This window comes from Urocitellus parryii, chromosome 11, assembly GCF_045843805.1.
Source record: "Urocitellus parryii isolate mUroPar1 chromosome 11, mUroPar1.hap1, whole genome shotgun sequence".
Lineage (NCBI taxonomy): Eukaryota > Metazoa > Chordata > Mammalia > Rodentia > Sciuridae > Urocitellus > Urocitellus parryii.
Window position 1 is genome coordinate 122,492,832 of NC_135541.1, and position 26,754 is coordinate 122,519,585.

The 26,754-nt window shown below is 40.6% G+C and overlaps 2 protein-coding genes across 2 annotated transcripts in view; one reads left to right on the plus strand and one right to left on the minus strand.

Moving 5' to 3' along the window:
* Positions 1–17,979, plus strand: part of Nup210l (nucleoporin 210 like) — a 119,178-nt gene extending 101,199 nt beyond the window's left edge. Inside the window, exons 32-40 of the mRNA XM_026412995.2 lie at positions 2,581–2,798; positions 3,009–3,145; positions 5,604–5,730; positions 9,135–9,284; positions 11,534–11,784; positions 12,209–12,413; positions 16,319–16,423; positions 17,410–17,484; positions 17,569–17,979. Of these exons, the coding sequence (XP_026268780.2) occupies positions 2,581–2,798; positions 3,009–3,145; positions 5,604–5,730; positions 9,135–9,284; positions 11,534–11,784; positions 12,209–12,413; positions 16,319–16,423; positions 17,410–17,484; positions 17,569–17,666 (1,366 nt within the window). The 3' untranslated portion in view covers positions 17,667–17,979. The remainder of the gene's footprint in view (positions 1–2,580; positions 2,799–3,008; positions 3,146–5,603; positions 5,731–9,134; positions 9,285–11,533; positions 11,785–12,208; positions 12,414–16,318; positions 16,424–17,409; positions 17,485–17,568) is intronic.
* Positions 17,980–18,080: 101 nt separating this feature from the next.
* Positions 18,081–19,318, minus strand: Rps27 (ribosomal protein S27). The gene is made up of 4 exons (XM_026412939.2): positions 19,264–19,318; positions 18,843–18,951; positions 18,367–18,477; positions 18,081–18,166 (listed from the first exon to the last, which is right to left on the minus strand). The coding sequence occupies exons 1-4, from the start codon at positions 19,267–19,269 to the stop codon at positions 18,138–18,140; spliced, it is 255 nt and encodes an 84-aa protein (XP_026268724.1). The 5' UTR covers positions 19,270–19,318; the 3' UTR covers positions 18,081–18,137.
* Between the last annotated feature and the right edge of the window lie 7,436 nt (positions 19,319–26,754).

Sequence of the window (26,754 nt, forward strand, 5' to 3'; positions counted from 1 at the left end):
CAACTAAAAAAAATATTTTAAAAAATAATAATGAGGGCTGGGGATGTGGCTCAAGCGGTAGCGCGCTCACCTGGCATGCGTGCGGCCCGGGTTCGATCCTCAGCACCACATACAAAAACAAAAAAGATGTTATGTCCGCCGAGAACTGGAAAATAAATATTAAAAAATTCTCTCTCTCTCTCTCTCTCTCTCTCTCTCTCTCTCTCTCTCTCTCTCTCTCACTCTCCCTCTTTAAAAAAAAAAAAAAAACAACTTTAAAAAAATAATAATGAACTAGGGAGGTAGCTCAGCAGTACACAGTGTGTGTGAAACACTGGGTTTGATCCCCAGCAGTGGAAAAAAAATGGTTAAAAATTAATTTAAAAGGCCTGATTCAGTTAAATAATGGTATTGTCAATACGGAAAATTTTCAATGGGTTTTGAATTTTTCAAGTCCTAGTTCACAGAAAGAATCATAAGAACTAATTGAAGTGTTGTTATCAAAAAGTTTTACTGGAACCAGGTGCAGTGAGTGGCACATACCTGTAATCCTAGCTACTGGAGAAGGTGAAGCAGGAGGATCTCAAGTTCCAAGCCAGTCTAGGAAATTTAGTGCAACTCTGTCTCAAAAAATAAAAAGCACTAGGGTTTTAGCTCAGAGGTAGAACACTTCCATAGCGTGTACATACCTTGGTTCAGTCTACAGTAATACACGCACACACGTGGAGCTTTACTGGGAAAAAAAAAAGTTTTAAAGCCTTACTGCTGGCTGGGAATGTGGCTCAAGCGGTAGCGCGCACGTCTGGCATGCGTGTGGCCCGGGTTTGATCCTCAGCACCACATACAAACAAAGAGGTTGTGTCCGCCGAGAACTAAAAAATAAATAAATAAATATTAAAAAATTCTATGGGCTGGGGATGTGGCTCAAGCGGTAGCGCGCTCGCCTGGCATGCGTGCGGCCCGGGTTCGACCCTCAGCACCACATACCAACAAAGATGTGTCCGCCGAGAACTAAAAAATAAATATTAAAAAAAAAAATTCTCTCTCTCTCCCTCTCTCTCCTCTCTCACTCTCTCTTTAAAAAAAAAAAAAAATTCTAGGGAGACCCTCATTGCTATACAAAATTACATATAAGAGGTTGTGAGGGGAATGGGAAAATAAACAAGGAGAGAAATGAATTACAGTAGATGGGGTAGAGAGAGAAGATGTGAGGGAAGGGGAGGGGGGATAGTAGGGGATAGGAAAGGTAGCAGAATACAACAATTACTAATAGGGCATTATGTAAAATTGTGGGTGTGTAACCGACATGATTCTGCAATCTGCATTTGGGGCAAAATTGGGAGTTAATAACCCACTTCAATCTAATGTATGTAATATGATATGTCAAGAGCTTTGTAATGTTGTGAACAACCAATAAAAAAAAAATCAAGTCCAGAAACCCCCCAAAAAACAAAAAAAAAACAAATATGAAAGATAAAAGGAAAAAACCTAAATGTATTTTTAAATTTTTTTGTTTAAACCTAATAAAATTTACTCAGTATATTAAAAAAAAAAAATTCTCTTTTGGGGGCAGGGGATGTGGCTCAAGCAGTAGCGCCCTCGCCTGGCATGCGTGCAGCCCGGGTTCGATCCTCAACACCACATACAAACAAAGATGTTGTGTCTGCCGATAATTAAAAAAAAATAAATATTAAAATTCTGTCTCTCTCTCTCTCTCTCTTTAAAAAAAAAAAAAAAGCCTTACTGCTACACATGGAACATTCCTGTAATCCCAGAAACTCAGGAGGCTGAGGAAGGAGGATCACAAGTTCAAGGCCAGCCTCAGCAACCTAGCAAGGCCCTGTCTCAAAAGAAAAAATTAGAGAAACGGACTGGGAATGTGGCTCAGGGGTAAAGAGCCCCTGGGTTCAATCACCAGTCTCAAAAGAATAAAAAATAACAAGTCTTACTAGAGAAAACTATCATTGTTCTAGAACTAAGGTGGCAGTGGAGGGGAGGAGGGGCTTCCCAGGCACTGTACAAATGAAGGTAATTGATTAATCCTGGGCCTGTACTTGTTTACTTTTTTCTTAATATATTTATTTTTTTAGTTCTAGGTGGACACAATGTCTTTGTTCTACTTTATATGGTGCTGAGGATCAAACTCGGTGCCTCACACATGCTAGGCACGCACTGTACCTCTGAGCCACAACCCAGCCCTGTACTTGTTTCCTTTCTATGTGAAGAAGTCCTTCTGAACTTTTGAGACGTTGAATATAAAATATCTTGTTAGTGGGGCTGAGGCTGTGGCTCAGTGGTAGCATACTTGCCTGGCATGCATGAGGCACTAGATTTGATTCTCAGCACCATGTGTAAATAAATAAAATAAAAGTCTATCAACAACAACAACAAAATATTTTTTTAAAAAAATCATGTTAGGGTCATCCCCTAAATGTTTCCTATTTGTTGTTTCTTTTTAGAGATTAATTGGTGGTTGTTTATTGTTCTGTAGTGCTGGGGATGAAACCCAAAGCCCTGTGAAAGCCAGCCAAGTGCTGCACCACGGAACAACCTCACCAGCCATTCTTTTCAGAGATTTCTTCCTTTCATGTCTACTTTCAGAGATGACTTGCTACTTATTGGACCAGGGAATAGGAACTATACTTATATGGCCCAGGCTGTAAATAAAGGGGTGACCCTTGTGGGACTCTGGGACCGGAGACACCCAGGCATGGCAGACTATATTCCTGTTGCTGTGGAGCATGCCATTGAGCCAGACACCAAGCTTACCTTTGTTGGGGATGTCATCTGCTTCAGCACTCACCTCGTCAACCAGCATGGTCTGTACACCTCCTTTCTCAACCCCAGCTGACATTCTGTGGACTTGAAAGCAGTTAATGCCATAGAGAATTCTCACCCTCAAATTACCTAAAATCTGGGCTGGGAATGTAGTTCAGTGGCAGAGTGCTTGCCTAGCATATGTAAGCCCTGGAGTTCAATCCCCAGCAGGGTTACAAAAATAAAAGATGCTTTTTCTTGTCTTTTCCTAGGTGAACCTGGGATATGGATGATTTCTGCTGACAGTATTCTACAGACAGACATTGTCACTGGAGTAGGAGTAGCCAGGAGTCCAGGAACTGCAACGATTTTTCATGACATTCCAGGAGTAGTGAAAACATATCGAGAGGTAAATCTAACTAACTATACCAGAGTGGAAGAGTAACTGTTTTCATATATGTGGATATGATATAGAAAACACAACCCATGAAAGGAGATGCACTCACAGATATAAAACCAAACTTTATTAAAATATAATAATGCTTGCCCAGCACGGTGGTGCGTACCTATAATCCCAGTGGCTCAGGAGGCTGAGACAGGAGGATCTCTAGTTCAAAGCCAGCCCCACAATGATGAGGTGCTAAACAACTCAGTGAGACCCTGTCTTTAACTAAAATACAAAATAATAGGGCTGGGGATGTGACTTAGTGGTCTAGTGCCCCTGAGTTCAATCCCTGGTACAAAAAAAAAAAAAAAAAAAACATAACAGTGCTTAAGATTCTTTAACCAGAAGAATATCTAATCTGATTTCTGTTTTCACACTGTGGCTGCTGGATAATACTAGACAATAAGGCAAGACTAGAATCTAAAAGACCAATAATCCAGGTAAGATATTATGGTGGACCAGATTAGGAACAGAGGAGGTGGTAAAATCTGAACAGATTCTAGGTATATTTTATAGGTAGAACCAATAGAACTTGATGGATTATATGTAGTATGAGAGAATCAAGAATGATTAGAAAAAAAGAAGAGCCAGGCACCATGGGCATGAGCATGTAGTACCAGCTACCTGGAAAGCTGAGGCATAAGGATGGCTTGAGCCCAAGAATTCCAGACCAGCCTGGGCAACAAAGAAAGACCATGGCTTTAAAATAACAATCATCATCATCATCATCATCATCATCATCATCACCACCACCATTATCACCATCATCATCATCATCCATTGTTCATGGTGTATTTTAAATTTTTCTTTCTTTTATCTTTTCTTCAATTTTTTTCTTTTCTTTTAAGCTGGAGTTTGAACCCAGGGGCACTCTACAGCTAAGCTATACCCCATTCCTTTTTATATTTTAAGACAGGGTCTCACTAAGTTGCCCAAACTGGCCTTCAACTTGTGAGCGTCCTGCCTCAGCCTCCAGAATCATTGGAATTACAGGTTTGTGCCACTGCACTTGGCAAGATTCATGTTTTTAGTTGAAGAACTAAAAGGATAGCATAACCAGGGGTGGGATTATAGCTCAGTGAGACCCTGACTTCCAACCCAAACACAAAACACAAAACAAAAACTGAAAAGGGTAGCATTACTGTCAACTAAAATAGTTAAATCAATAGGTGCAACAGTTCTGGAGGGAAAGTCAGTTAGTTCAGACAAGTAAAATTGCATTTGTCTATTAGATGTCAAATGGATATATTGAGATAGCTGGATATAAAAGTCCAGTAGTCATTTGAATCAAGATATTTAAAGCCATTTAATAGAGCACTTGCCAAGCATTCACAAGACCCTGAGCTCAATTCCCAGAACCACAAAAATAATTTAAATAAATAAATTAATAAATAAGCAAGCAAGCCATTTGAGCCAGATATAGTGACACATGCCTATAATCCCAGCTACTTGGGAAGTTTAGGCAGGATTAAAAATTCAAGGCCAGGGCTGGAGATATAGCTCAGTTAGTTGGTAGAGTATTTGTCTCACATGCACAAGGCCCCAGCACTACCAAAAAAAAAAAAAAAATCAAGGCCACCAGGTATGGTGGAGCACACCTGTAATCAACTCAGGAGGCTGAGGCAGGAAGCTCATGAGTTCAAATCCAGCATCAGCAATTAACAAGACTGTTCCAAAATAAAATATAAAAACAGGCTTGGGATGTGGCTCAATGATTAAACACCCCTGGGTTCAATCCCTAGGACTAAATAAATAATAAATAAAAAGTATAAATAAAGTAGAATGCTACAAGTATGTTGAGAAGAACAAAGTACAACCTTCAGAGAAGTTTGAGAGTATATGCAATTGAAAAAGAAAACTTCCTAAAGAAAGTTGTGATCATTTTTTTTTTATTTTAGTTGGACACATACCTTTATTTTACTTATTTATTTTTATATGGTGCTGAGAATCAAACCCAGCACCTTGCATGTACTAAGCAAGCACTCTACTGCTGAGCCACAAGCCCAGCCCAAGTTGTGATCATTTTAAAAAGCACAGGGGGTCATAAACAGGGAAGATATGTCAGAAGGAATAATGGACAAAGATTTCTTTCTAGAAAAAAATATTTTCTTCTAAAAGGTACATAGATTTTGTGGTTCTTATGTATTTGATCACTAGGTTAGAGTTTGTATTTATGCAAAATGGATGCTTTTGGGCTGGGGATGTGGCTCAAGCGGTAGCGAGCTCGCCTGGCATGCGTGCGGCCCGGGTTCGATCCTCAGCACCACATACCAGCAAAGATGTTGTGTCCACCGAGAACTAAAAAAATAAATAAATATTTTTTTAAAAAAATGGATGCTTTTGTTTAAATAAGTGATGATGGGTAGACAGGGAGGGAAGCAGATTCTCTAAGAACACAGGTTTTCCTTTGATTTGCTGACAGGTGGTCGTCAACGCATCATCAAGATTAACTCTCAGTTATGACCTCAAGACTCATCTCACTAACACCCCTAATTCAACTGTATTCAAACTTTTCATCACCACTGGCAGAAATGGTACCAATCTCAAAGGTCAGGAATTTCTTTATAGGTATGAGTGAATGTTTCCATCTTTCCTATCTGGATTAATAATATAAATTTCCATTTTTTTTAAACTGGGGCTGGAACCCAGGGGCACTTTACCTGTGAGCCACATACCCAGTCCTTTTTATTTTTTATTACGAGACAGGGTCTTACCCAGTTTCTGAGGCTGGCTTTGAACATGTGATACTCCTGCCTCAGCCTTCTGAATCACTGGGAAATTTTCTTTTTTATTTCAAAATGGACTCCATCTTGAAAAACCATGGAGATCTATGAGGCTTCAGAATTGATCAATGGATTAAGTTTGGGTGTTTTTATTGTTGCCTTGTTTATGTTTCTGTTTTTGTTTTTTTCCCCAGGTTGGGGATGAACTCAGGGCCTTGAGCATGCTGGGTAAATATGAGCTACACCCTCAGCCTGGATCAAGGTTTTATTTTTTATTTTTATTTTATTTTTTTTTTTAGAGAGAGAGAGAGAGAATTTTTTTATATTTATGTTTTAGTTTTCAGCAGACAAAACATCTTTGTTTGTATGCGTTGCTGAGGATCGAACCTGGGCTGCAGGCATGCCAGGCGAGCCCGCTAACGCTTGAGCCACATCCCCAGCCCCAAGGTTTTATAATATGCTTAGTTTAAGTCACATTTGTCTTTGTAGTTTAAAAACTACAGGCTCTGAGGCTCCATCCAGAGATATTTGTGTGTATGTGCTTTACTGGGGATCAAACCCAGAAGTGCTTTACCACTGAGCTATATCCTCAGCTCTTTTTATTTTTAAGACAGGATCTTGCTAAGTTCAGGGCAGCTACCACTGAGTTAGATCCCAGCCCTTTATTTTTATTTTTTCATTTTGAATAGAATCATGCTAAACTGTCCAGGCTGACCTCAAACTTGAGATCCTCCTTCCTTAAACTTCAAGTGTCTAGAATTACAGGTATGTGCCACTGAGCCCAGCATCATCCTCAGGTTTAATAATTAATAAGTTCAGGGTAAGGCCTAGGAATCAACTATTTTAAAGCTTCCCTAAGTTGAGAATTGTTGAAGTAGATTATATCTGGAAAAAAAATTTTTTTCTTATTTTATTTTTGAGACAAGTCTTGCTAAATTTCACAGGCTGGCCTCAAATTTATACTGCTCCTGCCTCAGTCTCCTGAGTAGCTGGGATTACAGGCATGCACCATGATGGCAACTCTGAAGGGTTATTTGCTTAGTAGTTTGTCTTGTATGTTTTTGTTTCTTTTCGTTTCTTTTCTATTTGTGGTACTGGGATGGCAGGGACACTCTACCACTGACCTGCATGCTTAGCACTTTTTATTTTGAGATGAGGTCTCCCTAAATTGCCCAGGCTGGCGTCAAATTTTTGATCCTCCTACAGAAAATCAAAAGAGAAATTACAAGTAGGGCCACTACACCCACTCTTTAGCCTATGAATTACTCTCAAAAAAAGGGCAAATGGAAGAAAATTAAAATTAAGAACCTCCTAATAGATTCTGGATCCTATGCTAGGAATTTTTGTAAATTTTATCTCATTAACAATCTTATCATGTAGTAATTATTATCCTAACTTTAAAAATGAAAATACTACCCAGGCATGGTAGCACTCCCCTGTAATCCCAGCAATTTGGGAGGCTGAGGCAGGAAGGTCACAAGTCTGAAGCCTCAGTAACTTGATGAGACCCTATCTCAAAACAAAAACAAAAAGGACTGGCAAACAACTCAGTGGTACAGCACCCCTGGGTTCAGTCCCCAGTACCAAAGGGGGGGGGGAAGATAAAGATGAACATACTGAGTCTAAAAACAGAGTAACTTGTGCAAGTTAGCAATTAGTCAGTGATGGGAGTGGTAGATATGTCCTACCCCAAAGTCCATGATCATTTTTCTTCCTTCCTTAATAAAGAACAAATTTCAGTGTTTGTTTTGTTTTGTTGGCCATGAGAAAATCCAAAATAGAGTGAACAAATCTAATACATCATTATTGTCTGTAAAACTTAACACAGAGGTCTGATGTGCATAGCTTAGTGGTGAAGAGCACATGCTTAGAACGCGTAAGGCCCTGGGTTCAATCATCAGCACCCAAAAAATAAAAATAAAATTTAAGATAATTTAACTATTTGCTTTTTGTCCTTCAATTTTACGGTCAACATATTTTTTTACATTAGCTATTTAATTTTGTTACAAATATAACCTAAGTTATATATAAGTAAATAATGACATTTTTAAGGTTTTCTCTGTTCTTTTACAGAGGAAAAAGTATTAAAAATTTTCTTTTTAACAGTCATCCACTGTTGTTCAACTTATAATTTTATGAACAGACTACAATTTTTCCTCCTGAATTACAACTAATTTATTGAGAAACTTAATGTGTGGGTCCCTTTGATGTTGTTGATAGTGTCTGAATGGTCACTGGACTACGGGCAAATGAGAAAGAGCTTCAGCCAACTGAAGCTACCAGGCAACTGTGCAGGGGCAAATCTGGTTAACAGGACACCAAGTCCTACTCATTCTGTAAGAACCCATCCATTGCAGACAACTCAGTCTTAGCATTAATTCATTTCTTCCTGGCTAGATGGTTCTAGATAAGACACCACTTGTGATGAAGTTCTCATGATTTTTGTCCTGAGTCACACTGCAAGTAATTATGGAAAACAAACCTTCCTAGACTTAAAAGCTACCTGGAACCTTTATTGTTAATAGCTATCCAATGTCTCCAGCCCTGAATTCCAAACACCTTTGAAAAAGGATACTAGTTTGTGTGATATTGAAACCCCACGGTAGTCATTCCAAACCTAGCAGATGCTAGGAGTGGTGATACGTGCCTGGAATCCCAGCAACTAGGGAGGTTGAGGCAGGAGGATCACAAGTTCAAGACTAACCTCAGTTACTTAGCATGGCCCTAAGGACTTAGAGAGACTTGTCTCAAAAAAAAGGGGTGAGGGAGGGAGGCTGGGGATATGGTTAAGAGCTTCTGAGTTCAATTCCTGATACAAAAATAAAAACCTAGCATAGAGGCTACAGATGTAGATCAGTGGTAGAGTACTTGCCTATCATGCATGAGGCCCTAGTTCAATCCCCAGTGCTGAAAACAGATAAAACCCTAGCAGGGGCAAGCAGAGCTGAACACACTGACTTTTCTTGCTTTTTTGGTACTGGGGATTAAACCCAGAGCACTATACCACTGAGCTACATCCCTAACTCTTTCTATCTTTTGAGACAGGATCTCACTAAGTTGCTTAGATCCTGGCTAAACTGCTGAGGTTGTCCTCAAATTTGAGATCCTCCTACCTCAGCCTTCTGAGTCATCTTGATTTTTTAATGATACCAAATTGCCTCCATATAATGGTTTCATCCCTCATTTTACAAATTCTTGTGACTGTTATGTATGTCTTTTCTGCTTCTTAGGATCCTGTACTCCAAATCAGGCCTTGGCCATTACAAAAGTACTTCTTCCAGAGACTCTCATGCTGTGCCATGTACAATTCAGTAATACTTTACTAGACATTCCAGCAAGTAAAGTCTTTCATGTCCATTCAGACTTCAGCATGGAGAAAGGTAAGGTCTACCAGTTGAATAGTTTCCCCCTTCTGTTTTCCTATTTGTATAAATGTCACTTTCTTATTGGATTGTATTTATGCTTTCAGTTTTATCTGAAATATCATTGTAGAATTTTTCTCATTAACATTTTCATTCAGTTGATTCAACAGACTTTTAATACATGCCTCCTTGAACACTCTATACTTTTCTATTAAAATTTATACACACACATACCCCTTTTTTAGTTTCTATATTCTCTTTGAGGGTCTGGATTATGTCTCATTCATCTTTTATCCCTAGCATATAGCACAATGTTTGAATGTTTATTTATTATCTTGGACTAGAATTTGAACTCAGAGGCACTCGACCACTGAGCCACATCCCCAGCCCTATTTTGTATTTTATTTAGAGAAAGAGTCTCACTGAATTGCTTAGGATCTCACTAAGTTTTGATGCTGGCTTTGAACTCAAGATCCTCCTGCCTTAGCCACCCAAGCTGCTGGGATTACAGGCATGCACCACCTCACCCAGTTGAATGTTTATTTTATAACTGAAGGATATTCCAAGCAAAAGAGTAGCTTTAACAAGTGGAAATCAGAAATAGGCATGACACTAAGGTGACTTGATATAAATCAACTGACCTAAAATGATAAAACTTGTGTCAAATTTAATTCATAAATAGGATAGTGCTACATGGGGAAACTCTAGCTTTAAAATACAAAAATAGGCAGTTTGAATGGTATGGGGAATGAGCAACCACTGAAGGAAGGTTCATTCAGCAATCAACCAAATATAATACCTGGTACTAGGACAGGAACTTAATTAAAGAGTAAAGCAGAGCTAGGGATGTAGCTCAGTGGTAAAGTGTTTGCCTAGTTTGCACATGGCCATGGGTTTGATCCCCAGGGGGGAAGAAAAGAGCTAAGCTTTTAACCAGACATGGTGGCACATCCCTGTAGAATCCCATGACTCTAGAGACTGAGGCAGGATTCCAAGTTTGAGGCCAGCCACAAACAACTTAATAAGGCCCTGAGCAACTTAGCAAGACCCTGTCTTAAAATATATATATAGGACTGGGATTGTAGCTCAGTGGTAGAGCACTTGCCTAGCATGCGTAAGGCACTGGATTAGATTCTCAGCATCGCATATAAATAAATAAATAAATAAATAAATGTCCATCAATAACTAAAAAATTATTTTAAAAATATATATATGAAGGCTGGGGACATAGCTCAGTTGGTAGAGTGCTTGCCTAGCATGCGTGAGAGACTGGGTTCAATCCCCTGCACTATATATATATATATATGAAAATGGGCTGAGGATATAACTCAGATGGTAGAGTGTTTTCCTTGCATGCACAAGGCCCTGGGTTCAATCCCCAGCACCACAAAACAAAATATGTATATATGAAAATGTGTGTCTCACACACACACACACACACACACACACACACACACATAGAAGGACTGGGGATATATAGCTCAGCGATAAAGACTCTGAGTTCAATCTCCAGTACAAAAAACGGGGATGGCTACCTGGGATAAAGCTCAATGATAAGAGCACCCCTGGGATGGAAGAAAAGGAGGGAGGGAGGGAGGATGAACTAACTGGGAATGTGCTAGATGTAAAGAGAATGGTATATTCCAAGCAATATATAGCCCTGGAGAAGATGGTAAAGCACTTGCCTAGCCATGTGAGACTCTCAGTTCAATCCTCAGCACTGGTTAAAAAAAAAAAAATGTGGTTTGGGCTGGGTGTTACGATGCACACCTGTAATCCCATTGGCTCAGGAGGCTGAAGCAGAAAGATCACAAGTTCAAAGTCAGCCTTAGCAAGACTGTCTCAATAAAAAATAAAAAACGGCTAGGGATGTGGCTCAGTGGTTAAGTGCCCCTGGGTTCAATCCCCAGTAACAACAACAAAAGAAGAGTGACTTGAAGAAAAGTGACTAAACCATGCTCAGAGATCATCTTTGTTCTCTGTCCTTGATCCTTCATTGCCCTGCTTGTGCCATGTTATTCAATACTTTCTGACAAGTTGACTTACCAGTAAAGCTACTTAGGCAATAAGTTCAGTTGTGGGATCCCTGGGACTGTTTTTCTTCAGTATCCTCTGATTGTGGCCAATAGTGTGCTGACATTGAATACTCAAGAGTTCACATTTTCTCTTTTGCTGAATTTACATGTCACCAACTTTCCCTGTCTTAATTCTTGGCTCAATAGAGCCTCTGGATCTTCCTGTTCAGTGTCTCCTTTTTTCCCCCCCAGGGGTTTATGTCTGCCTAATCCAGGTTAGACCACAGTCAGAAGAGTTGCTTCAGGCCCTCAGCACGGCTGACACCTCAGTCTACGGGTGGGCCACACTGGTCAGTGAACGTAGCAAGAATGGAATGCAAAGAATCCTCATTCCTTTCCTTCCAGCCTTTTACATCAACCAGTCAGAATTGGTTCTCAGACACAAAGGAGACGTTGGGGAGATTAAAGTGCTGGGAGTTGACAGAGTTCTTGAGAACCTAGAGGTATGTTGAAGTCTGAACCAAAACTTTAAGGGAGATTAGGGATTTGAACGACTTTTTATTCTCATTCCAACAATAAAGGAAGTTACTGAGTGACCTGATAAAAATCACCATAGGTAATTCTTAAATTGAATGATGAAAACTTATCTTCTTCACAAAATCTAGGTCATAAATTTGTTAATTCCTTTAAAATAATCTTTTAATCTTTAAATTTTTCCTTAAATTTATTTTCATCTCAGAGTTCATTTTATTCCTTATTCTTCAATACTTCTAACGGGAGAAAGTAAAAGACTTGTTATCACTAGCTGGTAGGTTTAAAGTCCATATCTTGACAATTCTTATACTGTATGTGTTTGCAATTGGAACATATTGCTACAACATATATTTTTATTCTTTCAAAAAAATGCTGTTTTATCTTTTATTCAAGGTCTTCCCCAGCTCCCCAGTTCTAGTGATCTCTGATCATAGGCAGTCTCTGCTCACCCCTGGCCTGGCCGTCTATCCTGTAAGAATTGTCAACTTTACTGCCTTCCAGCAGATGGCATCACCTGTTTTCATTAATATTTCCTGTGTGCTCACCAGTCAAAGTGAGGCCGTGGTAGTGAGAGCTATGAAGGAGAAGTTTGGTGCAGGTGAGCACTTGGGACTATTTTTAATCTAGGAGGAGAAAACAGAATGCATTCACCATTTCATCAGCGGGAAATATTCAGCCTCTTCACCAAGATAAACTATTGAGGCTTGGATCTCTTCCAACCAATCCAAAATAATATGCTTAGGTAGCTTAACACTAGGTAGCTTTACACTATCTAAATTTTATATTTAAGTCATTAAGTCCCAAATTTACAATTCTGCAAATATTTCAATAAAATTGACACAACTGCATTAAAATATGTAGGAACTCATAACCTAAAGCTCGTATATCCTTTGTTTTCATTAAGAATGAAAATACAGCTGGGTGCAGTGGCACATGCCTATAATCCCAGCAGCTCAGGAGGCTAAGGCAAGAGAATCACAGATTCGATGCCAGTCTCAGCAATATAGTAAGGCCCTAAGCAACTTGGCAAGACCCTGTCTCAAAATAAAAAATAAAAAATTAAAAAAAAAAAAAAGGCTGGGGATGTGACTAAGTGGTTAAGCACTTTTGAGTTCAATCATTGGTACAAAAAAATAAAATACATTGTCTTATAAATATGACACGAGGACAATATAGTATCTTTTACATATATGTTATCCTGTAAATGACATTGGGCAAATGTAACTGGGACCTGGGACAAAATTGGTTAAATAAGAATAGTTATGGGCTGGGGATGTGGCTCAAGCGGTAGCGCGCTCGCCTGGCATGCGTGCGGCCCGGGTTCGATCCTCAGCACCACATACAAAGATGTTGTGTCCGCCGAGAACTAAAAAATAAATATTAAAATTCTCTCTCTCTCTCTCCTCTCTCATTCTCTCTTTAAAAAAAAAAAAAAAAGAATAGTTATAAGATGGGTGTGGTGGCACATACCTCTAATTCCCTATTTGGGAGGCTGAGTTGGAAGGATTCCAAGTATAAAGCAAATCTAAGTGAGACCCTATCTCAAAATAAAATAATAATTATAAAAAAAAAGAGGGCTAAGGGTGTACTTCAGTAGTAGAGCACTTGCCTAGTGTGTGCAAGGCCTGGGATCAATCCCCAGTTACTGTATATAAAGAAAAAAATAAGTTATGTCAGTTTCCCATTAGTGTCTCAGTTTTGTAAGTATACCATTTATCCTGCTTTAAACTTCTGGATAAATGTTTTGTCTTCTTCAGAAGTATTAAGAGATCTTTCTACATCAGACAATGGACAAATGTCAACCCTAGATTGACAAATTTAAAGATTTAAGATGTAAATTTAAGATTCCCCAAATCCTGATTTCAGATATTACCCAGTTGAGAAATTATGCTAAATTAGGATGGGAGGGGAACAAGTTATGAAAACAGATGTTAGGAAAACCAGAGAACATCCTCCTTAAACTTTTCACCCCTCAAGGAAAACAAGTATTGGGCTGGGGATTGTGGCTCAAGCGGTAGCGTGCTCGCCTGGCATGCGTGCAGCCCGGGTTCGATCCTCAGCACCACAAATATGTTGTGTCTGCCGAAAACTAAAATAAATAAATAAAAAGTTCTCTCTCTCCTCTCTCACTCTCTCTTTACAAAAAAAAAAAAAAAAACAAGTATTGTTTTTGGATTTTTTGTGGTCTAGGGATCAAACAGGGTGCCCTACCACTAATAAATACCCCCAGGCTTTTTATTTTTTTAAAGCAGGATCTTGTTGAGTGGCCCAGGGTGGCCTCAGACTCCTGAGAGGCTAGGATTAGACATATGCCACTACATGTGACAACATAATTATTGGGAGTGAACTGGCCTGACTCTAGTGCATACTCTAATGGGAGTTTTTGTTGACTTTTCTCATGATCAGTATACTAAGCATATCTTCACTATTGTTTTAATTCTTATCCACAGCCAGGTACAGTCTTGCCATCCATCCTGCTAAAACAGACGCCCTCTCTCCTGCCTCCTGCTGTAATCCCAGCAACTCAGGAGGCTGAGGTCAGCGTAGTCAATTTAGCAAGACCCTATTTCAAAATAAAAAACAAAAGTTCTAGGGATTTAGCTCAATGGCAAAGCACCCCTGGATTCAATAGTCAGGACCATGCCCCACCAAAAACAAACAAACAAACAAAAAAATCATCCAGAGATGTATTTATTTTCAGATCTCACATTTCTTAACCTCCAAATTACATTACAATCGTATCTACACCTACATTTTTGTTGCTGCTGCTAATAAGGCTACTGTAGCACAACTAGGCTTTTTAACATTTTGACAATTGTACAACGTAACCATGTCACCAATTTTTTTTCTACTTTAACTGACTTTACTTTGATAAGTATCCTTCCTATTTATTTTATGGACTCTCAGATGGTATTCATAGGCTTCGCCAGACTGCCAAAACTGCCCAAGTATAAAAAATTGCATAAGAACTGCAAAGGAGCTGGGTGTGGTGGTGTACACCTGTAATTCCAGTGACTTGGGAGGCTGACAGAAGGATCCCAAGTTCAAAAAGCAATTTAGCAAAGCCCTGTCTCAACAAAGGATGAGATTGTGGCTCAGTAGTTCGGCACCTCTGGGTTCAATCCCTGATATTTAAAAAAAAAAAAAAAAAAAAAAAAAAAGCAAGGGGTGTTGGGCATGGAGGCTCATACCTATTATCCCAGCAATTTGGGAGGCTCAGCTTGGATGACAGTTTTGAGTGTAGCCTCAGCAATTTAGTGAGATCCCATTTCAAAACAAAAAATAAGGCTGGGAGTATTGCTTAGTGATAGAAGCAGGGTATGATGGTGCACTCCTATAATTCCAGCAACTCCAGAGCTGAGGCAGGATTGCCAAATTCAAGGCCAGCTTTGGCAATTTATTGAAAATGTTTGTTGAAAATTTAAAAGGGGAGGAGGGACTAGGGATGGTGGTAGAACACTTGCCTATTACATGACTCTTGGGTTCAATCCACAGTAGTGGGGTTGGGTGAAGAGCCAGGTTTGGGGAGACAGACATTAGATTATAATCAGAATGGACAGGTACAGATGATGCTGTCCACATTTTATTTGGATTCTGATCCTATGGGCTCTGGAAAGCCAGATTTGAACAGTGGGATCTGATCAGAGATTAGTGTACAATCCCTGTGCACACCTTAAATCTCAAATTCTTCAGAGGGAAGCAGTTTGCAAATAGTGTGAATAAGCTGGGCGTGGTGGCACATGCCTGTAATCCCAGCATTTCAGGAGGCTAAGGCAGGAGGATCCCAAATTCAAAGTCAGCTTCAGCAACTAAGTGAGGCCTTAAGCAGGTGTCTGAAAAAATTACAAGGACTAGGGATGTGGCTCCTTTGGTCAAGGACAGTTTTGGGTTATGTTTTGTGAGTTCAGAAGCAGGGCTCTACTAGGAGTGCAGAATAGCAACCAGGTATGAAGATCTAGTAATCCATGATAAGTCCTGGAATTCAGGCAGTTTGGCAAGAGTGGAGTTCATTTATAAGCACTGAAGAATTTGAAAAAAACAAACAGATGCCAAGTTGGCTTCAAACACATGTCTGGAGTTTTATTGATACAAATTGAAGAATTCCCTAGAAATGACATCCTGAAGACAAGGGACCAATGAATTTAGGAGGTAACTGGTGATCTGAAGAAATATTTTGGTTAGCAGAAACTATAACAAGTTTAGTGAAAGAAAACATGGCACCTGGGGTTAAAATACACAGAATGGGTTTTACAGGCATTTTAAGGTGGCAAAGGGATTTAAAGCACCCCTTGAAACCTGAGAAGACTAACATTTAAATTTGAAGATTTTATTATTTGGAGATATGAGAAGCTAAAAAGAGGTGAAGGAAGGAGTTCACACCTCAAGTTTCATAAAAGGGCTGGGTTTTGAGTGCTTCTGCTGGATACTCTTTAAGACCCTGTCTCCAATGCAGCATCTGCCCTGGATGTGTCTAACTATTATCTTGTTATGGCCAATGCACAGATCAGTGTGAAAGTTCAGGAGTCTTCAAGCGGTTCATTGGTTCTTACCAGATCCTCCTCTTTACCCTCTTTGCGGTGTTGGCATCAACAGCTTTCATCTTTCTAGGTAAGGAGTCCTTATATTCAGCACCGTGGACTTTGACTTGGAAACTGCCTTCATTTTATTTCACAAACTAAATGAGGATGAAAATTAGCTGTTTATCACATCTAATTTGTGACAAGTAGTTGACATGAGTTAGCCTCCCTAGCCCAATCACTTAATGCCATCTTCAGCTTTCTACTACAAAATGGTATACTGGATGTGGCAAACTATGATATATCACTAAAGTGGAAACCACTAAAGTGAAATACCACTGTTGCTTAGCCTTCAGACAACTGCTACTGTTACTCCAACCAGTGGCTAGGGAGGATTCAATATACCATCACCACTGGCTACTAGGTTTTCATACCTGGTTGCCAATTTAAACCATCTTAAAAAAATACCTTAAGATGGTTTAAATTGGGATAAATAAAATTTCCAGTAAGTGTATTACTGAAGTTACAGTGTCCAAGTATTTTGGGGGGATATTACTTCCAGAAGCCCAGACATCCCAAATTCAGGACTAAGGTTGTAGCTCACTGGTTCAGCACTTGCCTAGTGTGTGTGGGGCACTGGTTTCCATCCTCGGCACCACGTAAACAAATAATAAAGGTATTGTGTCCGTCTAAAACTAAAAATAAAAAATAACATCCCAAATCCAGATATTCCTGTGCCTTGCTGGTACAAATGACATAATTTACACATATTTTAAGTCATTTCTAGTTACTTATACTAATACAATGCAAATCCTATAAATGGTCATTATACTATGCCGTTCAGGTTATAACAAGGAAAATAGTCTTCATGTTCACTATACACATTTTTCCAAATTATTTCTGATTCTCAGTTGGTTGAATCCATGGACAGAGGGCAGATTTAAGGATTTCTTTCTATATCAATACTTATTCTCATGGTAAGAGTGGACTTTTACTCTTTAAGGCCTTCTTCCAGTTACAATATTTTTTGATAAAAAAAGTAAGCTTTTTGTGACATCTCCCTTTTCCTTTTTCTAGCATACAGTGCCTTCCTAAACAAGATTCAGACCGTTCCTGTGGTTTATGTACCAACTATAGGAACACCACAGCCAGGTAAAGACCTCTCTTTGAGAAGCACAAGTATACATGCTTGATTGACTCAGAACTTCATCATCTTCCTTCCCCCTTTACTTTCAGGTTCTTATACCTCCGCAAGTTCTCCTCCTTTCTTGAGCCCACAACCCCCATTGACCCAGAGTCGACTACAGCATTGGTTATGGAGCATAAGGCACTAACCTGTGCTTGGGCAAGTCCCCTTTAACTGAGGGAATATTTTTAGCCCTAGACAAGGAGCCTACCAGCAATCTCTACACTAAGCCTCCAATACAAGGGTTCTGACAATCATCAATAAAAAATGTTAAGCTGTATTTTTATTAAAGTTGTTTGTTGTGTTCTACAGATTAACACTTACTAATACTAAGAAAACATAAAAGTCACTCTCATGTTTATCTAGTATTCCCATTCTTAAATCAATCCCTGAAGATCCACCCAATGAGCCTAGGTGGATAAAATGTACCAAAGGGACTTTTTTTTTTTAAAGTATTTGACCACTTACTTGCCCCAAATGACTCTAGCATTCCACTCTTCTGGATGCCTCTGAATACTTGAGGCAGGAACTTCCTAGCAGTTAAACAAGACAATAAACAGGATATATCCAAAATGTGTTTATTGGGATGTTTTCCCACTCTTCTTGATTTAGGCTGCTTTTAGTGCTGCTTCCTCCTGAAGGAACATCCTGGAAGAAAATGATTTGAAGATTACCTGACAGGCTACCTACCCTGTCCAGTGCCCCACCCTCATAAAACTTGCAGAAGCCTGGTGATCCATCTCAGAATGCTACATGTCCCCCTCACTCCATTAGCTACTTAACTCATGTATACGGATTCCTTTCCCTTTAAAATTCAAAGCCAAAAACCACAACATTGAGCCATTTACCTTCTGTAAGCCTTGCTTTTCCTCCCGTAGGCTGGCAGAGGACAGTGGAGCAGCCAACACACAAAACTACTGTTTGTGCATGGCTAAAAACTGTGGTGATTTTGTAGCATCCTGGGGAGATGGAAATCAGGCAAAGAGTTAACATTTTTCGCCAATATTACTACCATATTTTTCTCTCACTTAACACCAACTTAACATCCCATTAGTGTTTCCTAAGACAAAAAAATAAGTACAATCTTTATATGCACTTTTGACCGGAGAGCACGGAATTCAATTACTCCTAAAAAACAAAACTGTATTGCCAGTTTCATGTATTTGAATTTTAGAAAATCTGGAGTAGCATTATATCCTTCTAACAGTTTTAGAAACCCAGGCTGCTGAGTTGCTTCAAGGATGTGCCACAACTAGCACGGCCCTCCCGGCGGGGGGTGGGGGGGTGTTCCTTGCTTCTCCTGCTGCAGCAGGCCACCTCTCACCTGGGCATTTCACGTCCATGAAATAGGAGTTGGGGCTCTGCACCAGGCGCTTCTTCTTGTGTTTCCGCTTCTCCTCTTCCGGAGAGGGATGAAGGAGATCCTTTGCGAGCTAAGAGGGGAAGAAACGCAGAGGTTTAGAAACCAACGGCGAAAAGGGGACGATGGAAAACAGCCCCCACTGTCACACACCGGGGAGAACTCGCCCCTCGCCGCCCCTGGTGTCTGCGTAGCTGGGCCGCCATCTTATCTCCTCTCCGCTCCCGTCTATGCGGGTGGCCCGTGGGCCGCTGCGGTCCCTGGAGTTAAGGTCCTAAGAAGTGCAGAGGGTTACTGAGGACCCTCTACGAGGCGAAATCAGCGTGAGGGGAGCGTGCGGACAGAAGAGCGAGATCTCCGCTGAAACCTGGACCAAGGAACTCACAGGCATGTTCTCGTGGGGAGGTCGTCACCGCCGGAAAGGAGCGAAAGCGGAAATCCTGCTCCTTATATCCGGCATCCTGCAGGAAGTGACGCTGGAGTCTTGTGTCGCCATGTTGGGAAGGTCCTGCTCTAGGTTGGTCTTCAGTGGAGCAAGAATGGAACAGCCATTTTGAGAAGGTCTTTTAAGTGATCCTCTTGTCAGGAATGTGTCACCATGTTGAGAGAGCTATTTTGAATTCAGCGTTTAGTCACTGTCAAGGAATAAAGGAACATTTAAAAATTTACTGGTGCACTTTGACAGCTGGAACTTTATAAGTAGGAATCGCTGCGGAAAAACCTCAGTAATACCGAACCATATCGAGCTTTATCTGGGGTTTATTTATTTTTCAATTATTGGTATTCTCTGTACCATTTCAGTTAACTTAATTTATCCATATTTAACGATTCTGGATGTAAATATATGCAAAACAGACAGCCCTCCTCATATATCCCCCCCAACCAACCCTAGGGTTTACCATTGTGTGGGGTTTTTGTTGTTGTTGTTGGGGTGGGGGTCGATTTATATAATTTATATATTTATCTAGTATTTTTGCGATGTTGGGTATGGAACCCAAGCGCTCCAGCCCCTCAGCCTCCATTGTTAAAGTTCACTTTTTCTTTTTCAAATCCCTCTAAAAAATAAGAAAATAAACCGGGCATGGTGGTGCATGCCTGAGATCCCAGTATCTCTGGAGGATTGAGGCAGGAGGATAGTGAATTCAAAGCCAGCCTCAAAAAAAGCAAGGTGCTAAGCAACTCAGTGAGACCCTGTCTCTAAATAAAATACAAAATAGGACTGGGGATGTAGCTTGGTGATCGAGTTCCCCTGAGTTCAATCCCTGGTACTCCCTACCTCCCTCACCAAAAAAGAAAACACTTATACAAAACTTTTTTTTTTTTTTTTTTTTTTTTTAGTATATTAGGGATTGAATCCAGAGGTGCTTTACCACTGAGCTAAATCTCCAGCCCTTCCCCGCCCCGCAGGGGTCTCCTTAAATTACCCAGGATGATCTCAAATCCTCTTGCCTGAGCTTCCCAAGTCACTGGGATTTACAGGTGTGCATCACTGTTCCCAGTTCATTTAGTGCACCTGTGGTTTGACTGTGACCTATCAGGTGAGAAAAGGTGTGGAATTTTTCAGTGGTGTATCATGTCAACACTTCAAAAGTTTTAGAATTTGGAACATTTTAGCTTTCATGTTTTCAAATTAGAAAGCTCAACCTGTATAAATAAATTAATACAGACATACACATATATACGTATATATATTTTTTCCACACATTACATATAAATTTGTGAAGATAGTCATAGGTATAAATACATTCTTCTGTGCCTGTGAGACTGTATTTGTAGGAAAATCCTTAAAAATCAAACTGTTGGATCAGTGCTATGTACACTGAAGACTACTAAACTGTCTTCCAAAATATCCTTTCGTCTTATGCAACCACATCCCTTTCCCCCTATTTTAACCAGCACTGTCTCCACATGATTTCTAATCATGCAGTATTGACACCTTTGCCAGAGAATGAGAAGAAAGGAAAGACGAAGATCAAAGCATCATGCTCTACTATAATGACGGAAAGCTTTAGATTCTCCATTTGTCAAAAAGGAGAAATGAAGCCTGGTGTGGTGGCACACACCTATAATCCCAGTGATTTCGGAGCCTGAGGCAGGAGGACACAGATTCAAGGCTAATTTCAGTAATTTAGCAAAATCCTGTTTCAGGGGCAGGGAATATAGCTCAGTTGGTAGAGTGTTTGCCTTGCATGCATAAGGCCCTGGGTTCCATCCCCAGCACCACACAGACACACACACACAAAAATAATAATAATAATCCTATTTCAAAATAAAAAAAGGCTTGGGATTTAGCTCAGTGGAGGAGCACTCCCTGAGTTCAATCCCCAGTACCACATACACAGAAAAAAATAAAAGTAAAATTAAAAATAAAGGAGGAGCTGGGTGAGGTGATGCATGTCTATAATCCCAGCAGCTTGGTAGGCTGAGGCAAGAGGATCCCAAGTTCTCACTGAGGGCTGGGATGTAGCTCAGTGGCAAAGCGTCTGCCTTGCATTCGCAAAGCCCTGGGTTCGATCCCCAGTTCCAAAAAAGACAAAAAAAAAGAACCCCATCAAGTTCTCACTGATACTCTAAGCAATTTAGTGAGACCCAGTCTCTACATAAAATATAAAAAGGAGCCTGGGATGTGGCTCAGTGGTTAAGTATCCCTGGGTTTAATCCCCAGTACCACACACACACACACACACACACACACAAAATATATATACACACACACACACACACACTCACAAATGCACTCATATAAATAAATAAAAATAAAGGAGGAATAAAAATAACCCAAATGGCACCTGGAGGCCTGGTTAATTCCAAAGGAAAGGCAAGGCATGTGAATTTTTTTGTTTTGTTTTGTTTTGGTACTGGTGATTGAACCCAAGGATGCTTAACCACTAAGCCACATACAGGCCCTTTTTTATATTTTATTAGAGATAGGGTCTCACTAAATCGCTAAGTGCCTCCCTAGGTTCCTAAGACTGGCTTTGAACTCACGATCTTCCTGCCTCAGCCTCCCAAGCCACTGGGATCATTACAGGCATGCGCCTTTGCACCTGGCTGGACAACCAGCTGCTGAAGAAAAGTTCTGTGATTGTAATCTTAATTAATCTCAGTAATGTAAACCACAGCCAGTTTCAACTTGGAGTTGGTATGAGATGTGCAAAATCTATACTACAGAGCAACAGTAACAAAAACAGCATGGTATTGGCACCAAAACAGACTGATAGACCAATGGTACAGAATTGAGGATACAGAGACTAACCCACAAAACTACAATTATCTTATATTAGACAAAGGTGCCAAAAACATGTACTGGAGAAAAGGTAGCCTCTTCAACCAATGGTGCTGGGAAAACCCATACGCAACAAAATGAAATTAAACCCCTATCTCTCACCATGCACAAAACTCAACTCAAAGTGGATCAAGGACCTAGAAATTAAACCAGAGACCCTGCACCTACTAGAAGAAAAAGTAGGCCCAAATCTCCATCATATCAAATTAGGACCCAACATTCTTTTTTTTCTTTTAATATTTATTTTTTAGTCAGACAATACCTATATTTTATTCATTTTTTTTATGTGGTGCTAAGGACACACACATAAAAATTTAGATTTTCCATTTGTCAAAAAGGAGAAATGAAGCTAGGCAAGTGCTGTACCACTGAGCCACAACCCCGGTCCCCTAACTTTCTTTTTTTTTAATAGTAATCTTTTTTTTAAAAAAAAAAAAAAAAGAGAGGAGAGAGAGAGAGAGAGAGAGAGAGAGAGAGAGAGAGAGAGAGGGAATTTATTTTTAATATTTATTTTTTTAGTTCTCGGCGGACACAACATCTTTTGTTTGTATGTGGTGCTGAGGATCGAACCTGGGCCGCACGCATGCCAGGCGAACGTGCTACCACTTGAGCCACATCCCCAGCCCCCCTCTAACTTTCTTAATAAGACTCCTATAGCGAAAGAATTAAAATCAAGAATCAATAAATGGGGGGGGAGGCTGGGGCTATGGCTCAGCAATAGAGCACTTGCCTGGTGTGTATGAAGCACTGGGTTCGATTCTCAGCATCACATATAAATAAATAAAGGTCTATCAACAACTAAAAAAAAATAAAATAAAAAGAATCAATAAATGGGATGGATTCAAACTAAAAAGCTTCTTCTCATCAAAAGAAACAAGCAGTGAGGTGAACAGAGAGCCTATATTTTGGGAGCAAATTTTTACCACAAACACATAAGATAGAGCTCTAATCTCTAGGATATATGAAGAACTCAAAAATCTTAATACCAAAAAAAAACCCAATCAATAAATGGGTCAAGGAACTGAATAGACACTTCTCAGAAGATGATATACAGTCAATCAACAAATGTATGAAAAAATGTTCAACATCTCTAGCAATTAGAGAAATGCAAATCAAAACTACTCCAAGACTCCATCGCACTCCAGTCAGTATGGCAGCTATTAAGAATAGAAACATCAATAATAGTTGGCAAGGATGTGGGAGGAAAGTCACTTTCATACATTGCTGGTGGGACTGCAAATTGGTGCAGCCAATATGGAAAGCAGTATGGAGAATCCTTGGAAAACTTGGAATGGAACCACCATTTGACTCAGCTATCCCACTCCTCGGTCTATACCCAAAGGACACTATAGGGACACAGCCATATCAATGTTTATAGCAGCACAATTCACAAATAGCTAAACTGTGGAACCATTCTCGATGCCCTTCAGTAGATGCATGGATAAAGAAAATGTGGTGTGTGTGTGTGTATATATATATATATATATATATGATGGAATATTATTCAGCATTAAAAGAGAATAAAATCATGACATTTGCAGGTAAATGGATGGAGTTGGAGAATATAATGCTAAGTGAAGTTATGTAATCCCAAAAAACCCATTGCCAAATGTTTTCTCTGATTTAAGGATGCTGATTCATAATGGGGTTGGGGGGGCATTGGAGGATTTGATGAACTCTAGATCAGGCAAAGGGGAGGGAGGAGAAGGGAAGGGTAGGAAAGACGGTGGAATCAGATGGACATCATTACCCTAAAGTCAAGAATCAATAAATGGGATGGATTCAAACTAAAAAGTTTCTTCTCATCAAAAGAAACAATCAGTGAGGTGAACAGAGAGCCTACAGCTTGGGAGCAAATTTTTACCATCAGAGAGAGCACTAATCCTAGGGTATATAAAGAACTCAAAAATCTTAACCCTAAGTACATGTATGAAGACGAGAATGGTGTGACTACTTTGTGTGCAACCAGAGATATGAAAAATTGTGCTCTACATGTGTAATATGAATTGTAATGCATTCTGCTGTCATATGTAACAAATTAAAATAAAAAAATAAATTTAAAAATTAATAAAAACTTCTGAGGAAATTATATTTAGACTGAAATCTAAGAATTCTCTGGGCATGGTGACACATAAAGCATGGTGACATGTAATGCCAGCAAGTCAGGAGACTGGGACAGGAGAATTGAAAGCAAGATCCTGTTGCAAAATAAAAAATAAAAAGGGCTAGAGATGTAGCTCAGTAGTAAAGCATCCCTGAGTTAATTCCCTAGTCACCTGTCCCCAAGGGGAGGGAAAAAAAAGTTGGGCATGGTGGTGCACACCTGTATTCCCAACGATTTGAGAGGCTGAGGCAGAAGGATCATAAATTGGAGGCCAGCCTCAGCAAATTAGCAAGACCCTCAACATCTTAATGAAACCCTGTCTCAAAATAAAAAATAGAAACTGGGGAGGGTTGAGGATATAGCTCAGTTGGTAGAGTGCTTGTCTTGCATGCACAAGGCCCTGGGTTCAATCCCTAGCACGGCAAAGAAAAAAAAGAAAGAAAGAGAGAAAGAAAGAAAGAAAGAAAAGAACTGGGGATGTAGCCCAGTACAAAGTGCCCCTGGGTTCACTCCCCAGTAACCCCCTACTGCAAGAAAAGAAAAAGAAAAAAGGAATCAACCATGCAAAGATGTGGAGGGAAGAGCATTTTAGCCTGGGGGAAAAGCACAAAACCCAATGCCAGATGAACATAATGAGGGGACAGAAGACACTGTTGCTTGGGGAGAGTCCTGTGAGGTGAGGGTCCAGGGAAAGCACGTGTGCACCAGCTTGCATATCAGAGAGGTGAGCAAAAATAGCAACTGCTGGGCACTGAGTGTCCAGATCCACACAAAAGAAGATGAACAGAAGAAGAACTGGTGGATTTGCATTGGAACCATCCATGAAAATTGAAGAGTAATTTAAAGGACAGATGAGACAGTCTGGTCAGTGAGAAAAAAAAACAAGATTTGGGATGCAGTTGAAAGATACAATGAGAGCGTGGTGACGCATGTCTATTATCCCAGCAATTTGGGAGGCTGAGGCAGGAGGATCACAAGTTCAAGGTGAGTCTCAACAATTTTTTTTATTTTTATTTTTTAAAAATGTTTTTAGTTGTATATGGACTCAATGCCTTTATTTTATTTACTTATTTTTATGTGTTGCAGAGGATCCAACCTAGTGCCTCACATGTGCTAAGCAAGTGATCTACTACTAAGCCACAAACCCAGCCCAACAATTTATTTTTATTTTATTTTTTTTTATTGGATAGAACCCAGGGGCACTTAACCACTGAGCCTCATCCCCAGGGTTTCTCTAAGTTGCTTAGGGCCTTGCTAAATTGCTAAGACTGGCCTTGAACTTGTGATCCTCCTGCCTCAGCCTCCCAAACTGTGGGGACTATAGGCATGCACCAGCACACCTGGCTCAGCCTCAACAATTTAGTAAGACTCTCAGCAACTTAGTGAGACTATCTCAAAATAAAAAAAAAATAAAAAGTTTTGGGGATGTAGTTCAGTGGTAAAGTGCCCCTGGGTTCAATGCCCAATACAAGAGAGAGAGAGAGAGATGTTAAAAAAAAAAAAAAAAAGAATAATTGTGTTCCAGAACAGACAAAACAGACACAGAAGGTGACAAAGATAAGTGACAAAAGATGCCTTCTCACAACCAGTGCACCTTTTTTTATTCAGTACTGGATATTGATTGAACTCAGAGAAGCTATACCACTGAGCTACATCCCCAGCCCTTTTTCTTTTTCATGAAAAATGGTGCTTTAGCTTGGTGTGGTGGCACAGGCCTGTAATCCAAGCAATTTGAAGGATCGCAAGTTGGAGGCCCGTTTTAGCAATTTAGGGAAGACTGTCCCAAAATAAAAAGGGCCTGAGGATGGAGCTCCGTGGTGAAGCCCGGCTAGGTTCATTCTCCAGTATCCAGAACGTGTCAATAAATATGTTTAGTCCTGAGCTACCTGGTCAGATAAATCACACACAGGGTCCGGAAGGAAGACAGTCGCGGCTGAGGTCAGAAGTGACCTCGCAAGGTCTGGGCGTCGGGGGGTGCGGGGTGGGAGCCTCGGGAGGGCCAGCTGCACTTTCCCGGTGTCCCAGCAGGGGGCGGGCGACTCGCCGCAGCCCCGAGCCCCGGCCACGCCGCTCGTCCGGGGCCGGGATGCGCCGAGCGCAGGGTCGGGGTCGTTCGCAGTGACGCTGTCGCACCGCCTGGTTCAGCCCAGCCGTCCGCCTTCCTCGAATAGGGCCTCCAAAAGTCGGCCTTCGAGTTCTGTCAACCTGCAGTGCCATCCCCACCTCGGTCCCTACCGACAGAACTGTCCCCTTCCCCAATCCCGCTACAGTCCCTCTCCCCGGGCCGCGTCGCTCAGACCCCTCCTTTCCTTCAGCCCAGCCTCACGATCAAAGCGTGAGATCCAACCCGAGGGACCGGGGACAGCGAGGGAGACAGGACAGACCAGGGGACCGGGGCTGGACCGGCCTCCTCCAGCCGAAAAGGGTGGGCGGGCGGGAGGTGGAGCCCGGAGGAGCCGCCGCCCCACTTTCCCGGAGCTGGGGCG